The 13,859-nt window shown below is 37.1% G+C and overlaps 1 protein-coding gene across 5 annotated transcripts in view; it reads right to left on the minus strand.

Moving 5' to 3' along the window:
• DENND4A (DENN domain containing 4A) overlaps positions 1–13,859 on the minus strand; it is a 49,135-nt gene that overhangs the window by 24,667 nt on the left and 10,609 nt on the right. For 3 of the 5 annotated variants that reach the window (XM_082290501.1, XM_082290503.1, XM_082290499.1), the window contains exons 3-10: positions 10,904–11,233; positions 10,076–10,325; positions 8,987–9,056; positions 7,255–7,424; positions 6,346–6,584; positions 4,415–4,481; positions 1,255–1,313; positions 466–610 (exon numbers count right to left, since the gene is read on the minus strand). In XM_082290501.1, the coding sequence (XP_082146627.1) occupies positions 466–610; positions 1,255–1,313; positions 4,415–4,481; positions 6,346–6,584; positions 7,255–7,424; positions 8,987–9,056; positions 10,076–10,325; positions 10,904–11,211 (1,308 nt within the window). In that variant the 5' untranslated portion in view covers positions 11,212–11,233. Of the gene's footprint in view, positions 1–465; positions 611–1,254; positions 1,314–4,414; positions 4,482–6,345; positions 6,585–7,254; positions 7,425–8,986; positions 9,057–10,075; positions 10,326–10,903; positions 11,237–13,859 lie in introns of all 5 variants that reach the window. The other 2 variants (XM_082290502.1, XM_082290500.1) reach the window with 1 other exon arrangement.

The following is a 13,859-nucleotide window of genomic DNA, read 5'->3' on the forward strand; positions in this document are numbered from 1 at the left end:
ATTATTTAACATGGCAGATAGTTATTACTGAAAATCTAGATGTAGATTATTAATTAAAAACTGCACTAATTTCTCTAAAATTCCACAGGAAAAAGCTCTTCAGAATCACAGACTCAACATAGCAGAGGCAGCAAACAGTGCTTAGTGATGACAGGCAGGGAAAATCATGCATTTAAAATTCCACAGGAACAGATGCAGTGCTAGTTGGGAAAATCAGGAACTCTTTAGTGCGCTGTGATAATCAAAAACGTATTTACAACATTTACACACAAAAAATAAGCAACAGTTACTCTCTTCTGTCTTCACAGGATATCATCAGCAACAGTAATTTTTCTCTCTAGTGATCTTTAATTCTTATTTTTAAGTAGCCTTTAAGCCTAGCAGTACTACTACTAACTTTAGATTTTATCTGAGATGCATTCTTTTATTCCTTTTACAGGTGTATGACTAAAAGCTGGTACTTACAGAGACCAATGCCTCTGTCACACTCGTGAGGACAGAAGGTCGCAATGAGTGGATGAGGATTTTATGTTCCGTCACAGCAAACACCAGCAGAGTTACTGCATTTTCAGGTCCTAAATTCTGAAGTAGTGTAGAAAACTTGCCACCACTGTTACAGGACATAAACACACCGGTGAGTTACAAGGGACAATAAAAAAAGAAATGTTCAATAATAAAATAAATGGAAATCTGCAAATCTTTCTTTTAGAGAAGATTACTTGGTAGAATACTTGACACACTTCACTGGCCAGTGAGGAATGGTTACTTCCCAAGAGTAACCCTGATTCCTTGAGACTTGACTCAGTCTAGACTATTTTCAGGACACAGGCATGACCATTTTTCTTTTTGAGAAGCAATTTACAGGGAGACAACATACGTTCTTTTCATCAGCCTCCTGCACAGAAACATGGAAGTTAAGACAGTGACAGAACTCCTTCAACTCCCTTCCAAAACAAAAAACTGAACTATCGTGGGACCCCTGGGAGGTATCAACTCATAGAAAGGGGATCTAATAGTCTATATTCCTCCTCAAGACCCACTAAAATTTTTAAAAAGAAACCCAAATACATTGTTAATTAAATGTGTATGCTTGTCAGCGTGCAGGTCTAATCACATAAATAAACTTCAGATCCACCAGCTTCCAAAGGTACCAGACAAAGTAAGTTAACTACACAATTGCAACTCAAAATACCAAATCTTTTCCACAACATAAATCGAAATACATTTCACAATGAACAAGATACTGTTACTTGCCTCAGTGGGAGGGGTGATGACACAGGCTGGCTAAGAATCAGGTTATCGTGTGGAGACAGCTGGGAAAAGATTTTAAAATACATTATTCTTATTCTGAACTTTAGAAGTATGTATTAGAAATTACACTAATTTATTAGAAACAACAACTATAACAAAGAATACTTAAAAACAACTCAAATTAAGCTGAATCTTGTATACCCCAGTAGTATAGCACTGTAAGAAGTGCTGTGCAATGATATGCATCAGAATCTTTTAGTAAAAACTGGGCAAAGCACCATCTTCCTTTCTTGGCCAGAACTGAATATACTGCATATTCATAAAGAGGACTTTAAACTAGTTAATGCTGCAAAAATTTGAATACATTAACTGCTGAAAAATGAAGCCTTCTGTAGTTAAAGGGCTGTGAGGACCCATAGTTCATATACAGCTTTCAGGGACTGGGGGGGAATTCTTTCTGGATTTAGGGATAAAGAGAGGGATAAAAAATCATGAAGGGGAGAGATGGCAGGTCATAATGTAAAGCTATATTTTCTTCAGAAGACATATGAGAGTTAAGCTCTTGGTTGGTAGAAACTGCTCAGCTCTGATAGAATCTTTAAATTTTGCATTAGTTGAAGATGCAAGGAGAAGATCCTATTAAATCACATTTCTTTCTTACAGTGACATGGCATTGAGCAAATCATTCACATATTCAGCACAAATAGGAAGACTCTTGTCAGTACAAGACTAGCAATACACAATCAGTTTATCAAAGCTCAGCTGATGTTTTCAGCCATAGTAAATCCACGGTAACAAGATACCAGCTGGCTTAATCCTGCCTGCATTTTCTGTTGTATAAAAGCAGTAGTAACTCAGTCACAGCAACTTGTATAACTAACCTGTAAGTGTGGACCATTTTTAGTAACATGTCAGTTTTGAGTATGTTTGACCTTAGACCCACTGCAGGAGACCAGGTAATAGAAGCCAGAAGACAAGACTGATGACTTAGAAGCACAAAGTCACCTAACGCTGTGTCTGGAGACCCACCAAACCCAGGGAATTAAGGAGTGTCTGTAATGCTGTTTCCTGCACGTTTCACATCCCACTTCCCTGACAAATGAGGATGGCCACACCACATGCTGGATTTGTCAAGTAAGTCACCTTGGGACCACCAGCACCATTAGCTTGTTCAGTGGAAGAATTCACAGGATTCATTTTTTCAGCCTGAGGCAAACCTTCATAAACTACCCTCTGAAAGGAAGCATCAGCCTGATGTCCTCTGACTTGTGCTTCAGCAAAAGCACATAAACACAATTAAGCATCTCTTCAAGGAGCACATCTCCCTCAGGCAGAAGGGGCAGTAATTACCCCCAGTCCCCAGAGGGAGAAACATTACTCCACATGCTCTTGAAGTTTGCAGGTTGTGATACATTAGCACAGCAACCTCTGTGCAGTAAGGGGATGTAGGACACAGAACAGAGCCCAGCAGATCTCAGGTCAGAAGGAACCTCTCAACTATGGCAGCTGGAAGCTGGCAAACAGGAACATTCTGGAGTGTTTTACTAATGGCTATAATGTCTTTGAAACTTAAAAGTTTAATTGCTTAGCAAAAGACTAACACATTTTCCATTAAGAGGCTTCAGAGAGAAATGGAATCCTAAAAGCTTGCCATTTTCAACACATGCATTTCCGCCACTAATTTTGGGGAAAAGTCTTTGGTACAATCACCTGTGATTTTATTCAGTGCAGTTTCAAACACAACTTAAGTCCCTGGAAGCAGCTGGAAAGAAGAATTTTTTCACAGACCTCAATTACCATTGCCTACTGTAAAAGCAGTGTTTTCTCCATCTGTACTATCAGCTTCTAAAGTTGTACTAATTTAATGCAGAAAACGTTTTGAAAATAAGGTATAACAGACATAATTTTCACATCACTTATATCTAGATCTTCAGACTTTGTTCCAGGATATAAACCATACATACTTCAACAAAATTCCCTAACATTTCAGACTAAAAGCATTAAACTATTTTCTCTGAACTCAATTACAATCTCTCTAAATAGGTGTTTAGAGTATCCTAGCACAAATATTTTATTGAATTTGAATACAAAAAGCCTAAAACAAGATGTAAAAATGCTGGGTTTTGAATTGAAGTTTAAAGTCATAAGAAAAGGGACAAAAGTGCCAGACATAGTTTCAGTATAAATGTTCTCTAATCCCTTTCCAGTACCTTTAATAAATATCACTCCTTTAGAATACACTAAAGAGTATCTTCAATATTCAGTACATGCTATAAAGACATAATCCAGGATTGTATTTGCCCTGAAAGACTTCGCTACCATATGGGCTACACAATTAAGGCTCAGAACTGCACAGGGCTCTCCATATTTTATGTTATACAAGTAATAACAGAGAAGAGCATCATTTTTTAAGTATTTAATCAAAACCACGATTCATAGAATACTATGACTGCAAGAGAGCTCTCTTTTCTCTGCAATAAAAATTTTAACATGTCTCTAACTATTTTGCCTCTTTAGGAGAAAAGAAAAAGATTTAATAACACTTCAGAAGTCTTCATGACAAGGATTTTTTCTGTCCTACCAACAGTGACACACTGAAATTTCAAAGAACAGGCAGCAATTCTTGTAATTATTTCACTCCCACACAGTCCTGCAGGGAGGACAGAGCAAGGCCCATGTTTGACAAAGGGGCTGTTACTCAGTGTGGCTCTTGCAGTTCTCACTGAGAGCCGTCCATCATGGAGAGGAGAGCACAGAGCCCTTTGGGAAGAGGGGCAATCACAGTTATACATTTCACATCTGGTTTTAGTTTTATTTATTTATTTTACACTCAGCCTTCATACAGTAGCAAGAAGAAAACAGTTCAAAAGCAAACAGTGTAAAAGTCAGACCACACGCTGACTTGGAGTAGTTTTTCATTAATTTCCATATACTCTGAAAAAAAATTAAGTTCAAAGCTCACTAAACAGCTTCGTGTAATAACTCACTAAGGTCACTAACTAAACTGGAAATAGAATTTTTACAGATTTCTCACATCACATACATGAACTTAGGAAAAAGAAATCCTGAACAAAAATAGTTTGAGCACAAAAATTACATTTTCCATTTATTAACCTGCTTTATCTTCACCTTAGACACAGTTATTGGAGAAAATTACACCTACCTGAACTAGAATTCTTGGCCTCTGAGGGGATGGAAAAGGTACTTTATGCATGAAATGGGAAATGTGTCTAGAGGAAAAGAAAAATACTTATTTAGTAGAAAGCACGCTTAAACTACTTTACCTCAAGACAAAATTTTTTACACTAAGAGCAATTATGATATTAAAATAGCACATACTTATTCAGAAAACAGAGCAAAAAACCCAGCGCCTGAATCCTACTGGGGTATTCTGACCTTGGAAACCTATTTTTCTACTGGTCACAAGAAAATGGGAGGGCAGATTCTCTTTCAGAATACAAACTTGGTTTGTGAGACTGTTACAAAGTTTTTTTTTCATTTGTAAAGTAGAAACATTGATGTTTGAGTATCACAGTCCCATTTTAAAATCCTGCTTCTGAGAGAGCTTGAAATAGCACTAAACCTCAGAGACTAGAACTGGTTATTTGCAAAAAAATATTTATGGCTGAGTATCAAGGAGAATCCTTAAGCTTATCCATTTTCTTCAGTTCTAAATACAAAATGTTATATAAAATTGCTGATGAAAAAACATTAAAGTTTTTCCACATACTACAAATACAGAAAAATGTTTTTATAATTTGACAAAGTTCTCAGTTTTATGAATTGATTAAACTTACACAAGTTCTAAAAGTGCAGTTTTACACAATAGACACTGTCAGATTAAAAGAAGCAACATGGGGTCAGTAAAAACTCATGAGAAACAGGTATTCCATCCTAAACTCCTTCCTACAGCACATATTTTATCAGGATTTCTACAAATGTTACCAGTATTATGACACAGGCAACTGCATTTTGAAGAAATTAAGACAAACCACAAATAAGCATCACTTTGGGTTTTTCTTTATTACCGGTGTATGAAGACAGTGGCCAAAACATGGAACATGTCACACAACAAGGGAAGCTGGCTGTTTGCAGCAGCTGGGCTGACTGAAAATGTTCAGGTACATGTATGGCACACACAACTTTCATCATCATTAAAACAGCCAAAGAAAGTAGGCTGGATACTACATTAGAATCCCATATTTAAGTTATCCACAGTAAACTGACCAGTTTACAAATCAGAGAAATTAGAATAAATCCATAAAATCCAAGTTGATAAAGCATTTCTCATATTAACTTATTTTATTCATTCCCAAAACACCAAACCCCTAAGCTTTAAAAAAAAAAGTTTTCATCATTGGAAGTTTACACAGTCAGAATCTTCAAATAAGTACAGTGATGGGAAGTGGAATAATCAAGGGGATAAACAATCACAAAAAATACTTAATCCACAAAGTCGAAGTCTCCTACAAGTTAGTATTTAAGCTGAAGCAGAAAAAACACTGATGTGTAATAGAAGTAAATGGTGTATCTGAAATCTGTTGCATTAAAACATTACATGATCCAAGAAATGTTACGTGGCATGACATATCAATTACAGCTATCGACCATTTCTTGGTGTAAGGATTTCCTCTGCATTTTACAATGTGAAATCCTTTATGTGAGAAAGAAATTAAGTTTATTTATCACAAATAGAAGATAATTACTAGTGCAAAATATTCAATCTGCTTTATCATCTCTCCTTACACTGCAAATAGGTGTTTGAAAAAATGCAAATCTACACATTTAATTCTCCTAACCTGATGTGTCCAAGATTAAGAAAGGATTTATAATCTTGCTCTTTCTAATCACTATGGCTAAAGGGTGCAAAGCTAATTAAAACAGCTTTCAGAGACCTTTGCAGGCACTTAAATCACAAATAAAAATCTAGACTTTTTCAGGAAGTTGGAAAAGATATGTTTATCAGAGGAGCAAAGTGCAGCCATTATATTTAATGTTTGATGACCCAAGTAAAAAGGGTATTACAGGACGCTTAGAACAAAAACCCCCTCTTACCAACTGAAATTACTGTTATGAATTTTGGAAATTACTTACTTCTCAATGGGAAGGACATGTGGCCCAGAAATGGAGTAACGATACAGAAAGGTAAGAAATTTCTTGAAAGCATCAAAGAAAGGCCAGTGAGAGAGCAGACAGATGCATTTATTTGTCTGCACTGTTCTGCACATGTCTTTTCCCTCGACAGCAGCTGCTAATCCCAGCTGAGATTTTTGTTTCTCTGTGAGGTTCTCTTCAGGATACAGTTCATAAAACTGAATAGCAGCACCATATACCTGCAAACACATCATGGATTTGAAGTCAATAACTTTTCCTTGATCTTCAAAGCAATCTAAGAAACCCCAAACACACAGAAAATCAAGTCTGTGTTACTGTTTGAAAAGATACATTAATGCATCATCTTTTGAAGCATTCCATTCCAGAATATTCTTATGGCTGTGAAAATCCAGACTATTATTTATTTAAAACACTCAATGTCATATGAGAAAAAGTAATTTACAGAATTATCTATTTGAGAGAAAAATAATGATTATAAAGAGTACAACTCCAGTCAATTGCTCCTCCAATTGCCTTTAGAGCTATTTTAGGAATCCTTTATACACAACTCAAAGCCATATCCCCTGACATCCAATATACTTTCTAGAACAAGTATGTACATGCAAGGTCGTTTCCATGCTTGCAATAAAAATAGCATTACTTGCATGTATATGCAGTGCAATTTTACAACTCTCCAGTTTTACAGGCTAACAAGAAAGCAAAGGAGCACAGATCAGCAGTCCAGCACTGAAACTACTGCAAGTCACTCTTCAAAGCAGTCTTGGAATCAAGCCCAAGAGAACAGATTCAAGCTTATCTATGAAAACATTCATTATCATCATCCTGAAGAAATAAACAACTGAATTTTTTCAGTTAAATGAATAATGTTTTTTTAAGGTTTCAAAATACCTTTTCTGCAGAAGCTCCAGTTAGTACAAATGTAGAAAAAACTGGGAGAGGGTATTTACTGTTAGATGGCCAACATTCAATTGTTGCACCCATAGGGAGACAAAAAAGAGGCACAGATTCTGGTAATGGGAATGATTCATAATCTTCTTCGGGATATCTGCATATTAAACCTATAAATAGAATGTGCAAAGAGGCAGTTATAGAAGAGCCAGCAGAAACAGGTTTGCAATAGCTCATTCCATAAAATAATTGCCAGAAAATTCATATATGAGCACACAGTAACTTCAGAAGATCAGTGAAGGTGTAAATAATCAGGCACAGGAATAGCTGGAAGCGGTAGATGCTCCCATGGCCGAAGGGGAAATCACCTGACTAAAGCATTACACTGAAATTTTACTTTCCATTCTAGAAACTATTCATAACTGATTATCTTTTCCTCTTTTCAGGCTGTGTGCATCTCAACTGTTATATTATAACAGTCCACACTCACCACGAGTATGAGTAAAGATTGAAAATCTAGTTTAAAAAAGGTAATGTGAATAATTGAGAAATAAGACTGATGATTTCAATATGACACCAATTAATTCTTGCCAACAAACGTCCCCTGAAAAATATGTATATGTTAGATATTAGGATAGTTTTTAAATATCAATAGAATCAAATAAAATATGCTGATCCACCTCAGCTGAGGATTCAGCTACTGTGCTGTCAGACCAATGTGTTTAGACTTAATTTAAAACACAGATGTAGAACATGAAGATCTGAATCAGAGGCTTTTAGCACACAGGTCCTCAGTTACATCAGAGGCTGTAGCAATCCATCCTGTCTGATTGCCAGCCCAGGGGACTCCACACTGAGAATGGGTACTGCATGAAGGGATTTAGGATTTCTCTCCATTAGACAGCACAATCACTATGCACTTTTCTAATAGAAAGTGGAATATTAAGCAAGAAAAACTTGTAACCAAAAAGGGCAGTGGCTCCCCCTCCTGCCAAGAATCAAAATTTTGTGCAAGTCACCACCAGATGTGGGGCCTTTTAAAATTTTTATTTGTTTACAAATGTACTGTCCACCTTTTAGTACGTCCTGAACTCCTGTTTACAGAGAGCAGCATCTAAAAGGGATGTAAGTGGATTAAAGCTTAAGTGTGAATCATGCTCATGACTTGTATGCCAAACAAAATCAGCCTTTAAAAAAACCCCCACACGACAAACGCAAACCCAACACGTTTAATCAGTCATAGCAAATCTAATTCTGTCTTATAAATAAAACAATAAAGATGATACACAATCCAAAAATACTTAAAGAGCTCAGTGCCAGTGATGCTCAAGGCAGTGTAGAAATCTGCAGGATTCTTTAAAATGTTTGTAAAGAAAGTGATCATGAAAATGTATCAAATAATTTTTGCGGTATTTTCTTCTGCATATACACATACACACATCCTTAAGAGACAGTTACCAGTAACACAAACCCAGGTGGGAGACACACAGGTTTGCAGAAACGTATCAAAACACAGCTGAGCTTCCCAATTAAATGCCAATTTTAAAACAGCATGGTCATGATACCCAGTTCTAAGGCTTCTTTTTGGACATGATTTTAAAATAATTGTTTAGGGAAAGATTTCTTGTTGGATAATGGCAAGATAGAGTCAATTCTTTCATACAAAATACATTACAAATGAGCCTGCAAATCCTGAATTGAAGATAAAAAAAGCTAAATAGTAGTTACATACCAGCTTTATATGATATGGTGTTGGTTTTTGCCACAGACTTTTTATAACATAAGTATACTGCTGAGCCCCACTGTAAAGCAAAAGAAGTTACTGGATTAAGTGATGAAGTATAACAAAGGGACATAACAGAATATAATTAATAATAAAGTTGATAATTTAAAGTATTTAAATTCTCAAGTTCTGGACATGAGAATAAAGAACGGGGAAAGGCATGGAACAGAAAAGACCAGCACCCATAGAACAAACCCAGAGCTTTTATAGAAGGGAGAAAGGTGTAACAACTTCCCTAAGACAGCACTCCCATAACCCAGTCAATGCAGGGACTAGAAGAACTGAAAAATCCATTGGTTAATGCCTACAGGCATTTATTTAAAAACAAGCACAAATCAATTCCCATCATCTTTTTCACATAATCCCACTTGCAGAGCAGTCAGCATCCTCCCCAGCACACTGACTTCTGAGGACCCTGCAAGAGCCAGCACCTGGGGCTGCAGATTTAACCAGGAGACACCAAAATACTCAGTTCTGAAAATCAAAGTGCTGTGAAACCTGTGTATTTTAGCAGGCCAGACTTATTACTCAAATGTTACATTAATTACTCAAATGTGCTTACAGTCAACAGCTTCCAATATCACTCACATACAACTTTCTTTAAATAAGAAGCTTGTGAAACTACTGGGGAGAATAACACTTATAAAATAGCATTGTAGGTGAAGAGCTGGAAAACAAAACAGCAACTGGTTGCTAGATATGGAATTCCCACCACAAAAGTAAAAGCAGTGTCAGAAACAGCCACACCTGTTAAGCCTCCGGTTACACACATGGTACACAACAGTTTCTAAAGGATCAATCCAAAGATGCTGGAGTCAGCACTAAAAAAACCCAAACATTTGCTCTAAGGCTTCCAGAAAGACTTTGTTCCAAGTAGGAACAAAGGAATGCAATCCTCCAACTCTTCCAATATTTGATTTATCTTTGGAGAGCGCTTATCAAAATTTTTCACCAGGTACTCCAAGAACTGCCACAAATACTTCACAAACATCACATCAGTGAGTATCAAGTGTTCAAAGCCCAGATTTTGAATCTTACCATACTATTATTAAGATTCTTGTCCACCTTGCAGAAGGTATGTGGAGGGGTCTCTCCTTTGCTCGGTATGATGATGCAGATGTCTGTGACAGCCAGGGTGTTCTGGGTCATGTTCTCGGAGGCCCTGCGGTAGGTGATGTACACCCGCTGTGATGAGGCACTGCCACTGATGTTGGCAGGCCGCCCATACGGGGTGGTCTGAATGATTTCACAGTCTTGCTTCACTCTTTCTTTCCCATCATATAAAACCCTAGTTAAAAGGGGATGCAAAAAATTCAGAAGGCACATTTTTAAAACACTTTGAGTTTTAATCACAGCTCTTGTCTCATCTCTGAGCAAAACATTTTTACTGACAAGTTCAGGTCACATTATCTCCAACTGTATTCTAACAGAAAAGCTTCATGACGAAACTATACTGGTTTTCCTCATACATAATTGCTTTTAAGCATTTTGTTTACTGCAAAATAGTGTTATTTTCAGTTCTGTTAAAGATTCATTGTTTGGTCCTAAGAATGTCATATAATTTACCTCTTTTCAATTTGTATTAAATAGGTTAAGCATCTTATCCCCATCCAAATATATACATTAAAAATTATAAATGGATTTGAAAACTCCAAAATGGGAAGGATTACACTTGTCATTAAAATCCACTCAGCATGCATTTTCCTTTCCATACTGGGTTACAGTATGCTCAAGTCAACAAGTATCTTCCTGTTTAGAGTTTTCCCTTGTATTTAAACAGTATGGCATTTCCCTAAATCTGCCTTATTTGCTCTTTAGTTAAATAAACCTGTGAAAATCACCCACTGGAACAGGGAAAGCACTCACCCCAAATCAGTAAGTGGAGGCTTATCCCTTCCTCGGCGATAACAAAGGTATATCTGCGGTCCTACAAGGCTGCCGTTATTGAGATCTGCGGACAGGCCCGAGGGAGTGACATCTATGCATTTATAGCCCTGAGGAACCTCCTCCCCCAGGGATTTATTAAGGACTGTTACATCTGTGATGGGTTCTTTTGGTTTGGCGATTTTATGGCAGGCATCGTTGAAGTGGATCTCCTCCTCCAGTGGTTTTGAGATATCCGTTAATCCTGCGACAACAAAGTAGTCAGCAACACGAGCCCCTTTGTCTTCCATCTTCCATTACAAGGTGTTACAACTGCTAAGAAAGAAATACCAATCAGAAATGATAAAATTATGGCTATTTTTAAAAACAGAACATCATAGCCTGCAAAAAAGAAAATTCTTTCTGCTCTCTCATGGAACATTGAGAAATGGGCTAAAAATGTTTATCCAAGTCACCCATATGTGCTGGAATCTTGCTAGAGTAGCTTCAGGAAGTTTACTGTCATCAAGTTACAGACTTTTTAAACCAGACAAGCTATTTAAGACTCCCTTTTGTTGAATTAATTTTGTTTGGGTGCAAAATTTTATTGCAAGAGAAGCTGTTACCACACAGGAGTTGCAAGAGCTTGCTGACATTACGAAACTGAACAACCAGAATTTAAAACAGTTTGAATGGCTGGTACAAGACTTCAGTTTTCATGTAACTTTTATTCCCTTTGCTTTATCTCCCTTTATTTTTTGCTCTAAGCAGCAAGGATTAAGACTTCTCAAACTTAATGCCATCATGATTCTTGGATTTGACCAAGAATTTTTGTTAAAACATAATAAATTCAGACATTTCTTACTGGTAATTTGGAAAATTATATCCCAAGTTGATAACGTGCATTTAATCAAATTGTTCCAAGCTGGTCTCAGATTTCCAGCACCAGCCCCTGCTCAAGCAAGAAGAAAGTCAGGCTGTGCCTGATCACCTCTACCAACCTCATCCACCAGCACAAGAGAGACAATTCCCTCTTCCTGCTCTTATTTTCTAGGTTGGTTATGTTTTGCTGGACTGGCTTGACAAGCTTCTAAAGCTGCAAGGAAGTGAGTGAAGATTTTTATTTTATGCTTATTTACATTGTTCTAGAAAATGCCAAGAAGAAACCCCAAATTATTTAGCTTTTATTTTTTCTATATGGTTAATAAGCCCTATGGGACACTTCAGCAAACATGATTACATGTTACATGAAACAATCATCAATATATAGGAGAGTAACAACTTGAAAATAACTATTCAGCTTGTGTTTGAAGAGAGCATGCAGTTACAAAACTGAGCTTAGTTTAACCTAAATTCAGTTATTTCAAAAACATCTGGAATATGTTATTCAGCATATATATGAAAGTAATGACTACAAATTCAAACTCCTCCCTGAGTGATATATTCAAAGACACACAAACTCAACCTCTGCATGTGCTGCCTATTATCTCACTGTCCATCTGGCTCCAGTAAACCCAGGCAGGCTGGGAACAAATGCATGGAGAGGAGATGTTTAACAAAGTATCCTTGAACTCTGGCATAAGACCAGACAACGACATCTTTCAGCTAATATGACTGAAGTTCTAAGTATTTTGTTACATTAACAACTCTCTGTAAGACTGCATTATAGTTATTGTAACATTAAGGTTTTTTTCCTTTTCTCACCAGCACCATTTCACAAAACTACACTGATTTCTGGAGTGATTCATGATGCCTGTTAGGATGAAATGAAACTAACACTTTACTAATCAAAACCTATACAAATGACGGCTGTTAAAACTGCAAGCAAGACTTATAACTCCAGTGTATTAACCGCACTACCCCAGTTTAATCAGCCAAGACAGCATTACAAATAAACAGAATAATGTGTATATATATAATACTGAAGAACCATACCTTTACACCATTTAAACCTCACCATTATTCCATATAAAGTTTATACCCAAAGTCTTAAATTCAAACATTCATTTATTCCCAAAAGCACTTTCAAGAAAAACTGGGACGAGCTCTCCTCATTTAGAGGCAGTTAAAATTAGAATCCCCTACATACAAACACCTGCTATCACACAGATTTGCTTCCTAAGGTTATAGCACATAATACACAAGTCAGCAAGACTTTCATAATTTAATGCAGATTTTACAGAAGAGAGGAAAAAAAAAGGCCTGGCTGATGATGTATTATCCTTTCATATTTGCTCCATACCTGCAAGTGTCCAAGGCCAGGCTGGACAGGGCTTGGAGCAGCCTGGGATAGTGGAAGGTGTCCCTGCCCATGGCAGGGGTGGAATGAGACAGGATTTAAGGTCCCTTCCAACCCAAACCATTCAGGGATTCTATGAGGATGTTATGATCTTTGTCTTTTGATACAAAAACTTGCAGCTAAAAATGCAATAAAATGCAGAAGATAAACTTCAGTGGTATTTTAGTCTAAGGCTGACTTAGACTTTACTAGAGCTACTGTGATACTCAAATTTTCAGCATCTGGTTACTGGGAGAGCAGATTTATGCAAATTTTATGTTAACAGACCCCAGAAACAAGGCATAAATTTCAAGCTAACTCAGTGACAAATAATCATTCTGTGAAGAGCATTTCACATAAACTGATGAAGAATTTCTGTAGAAACTCTTACCATGAAGCTATTCCACAGTGACTTTAGTCATACATCTTACTCAGTAAGTGGTTGTCCCTTGCAGGTGCGAATCTCAGGATAGTACCTGAGATAACCTTGGGATGGGGACATGTGTCAGTCCAAGGAGAAAGATTTTTCCACAGCTGCTGATTCCACAGCAGGATAGCTTTCCTTATCTCCCTTGGTCTTCAGCTGCTGTGAGGCTCTATCAGCTAGAAAGTCCCAGAGTTCCCTCCTCTGCAACGGTTTCAACAGAGCCTGGCCATGGGGTCTCCACTCCACCCCTTGGA

This window comes from Coloeus monedula, assembly GCF_965178545.1.
Source record: "Coloeus monedula genome assembly, chromosome: 14".
Taxonomy (NCBI): Eukaryota; Metazoa; Chordata; class Aves; order Passeriformes; family Corvidae; genus Coloeus; species Coloeus monedula.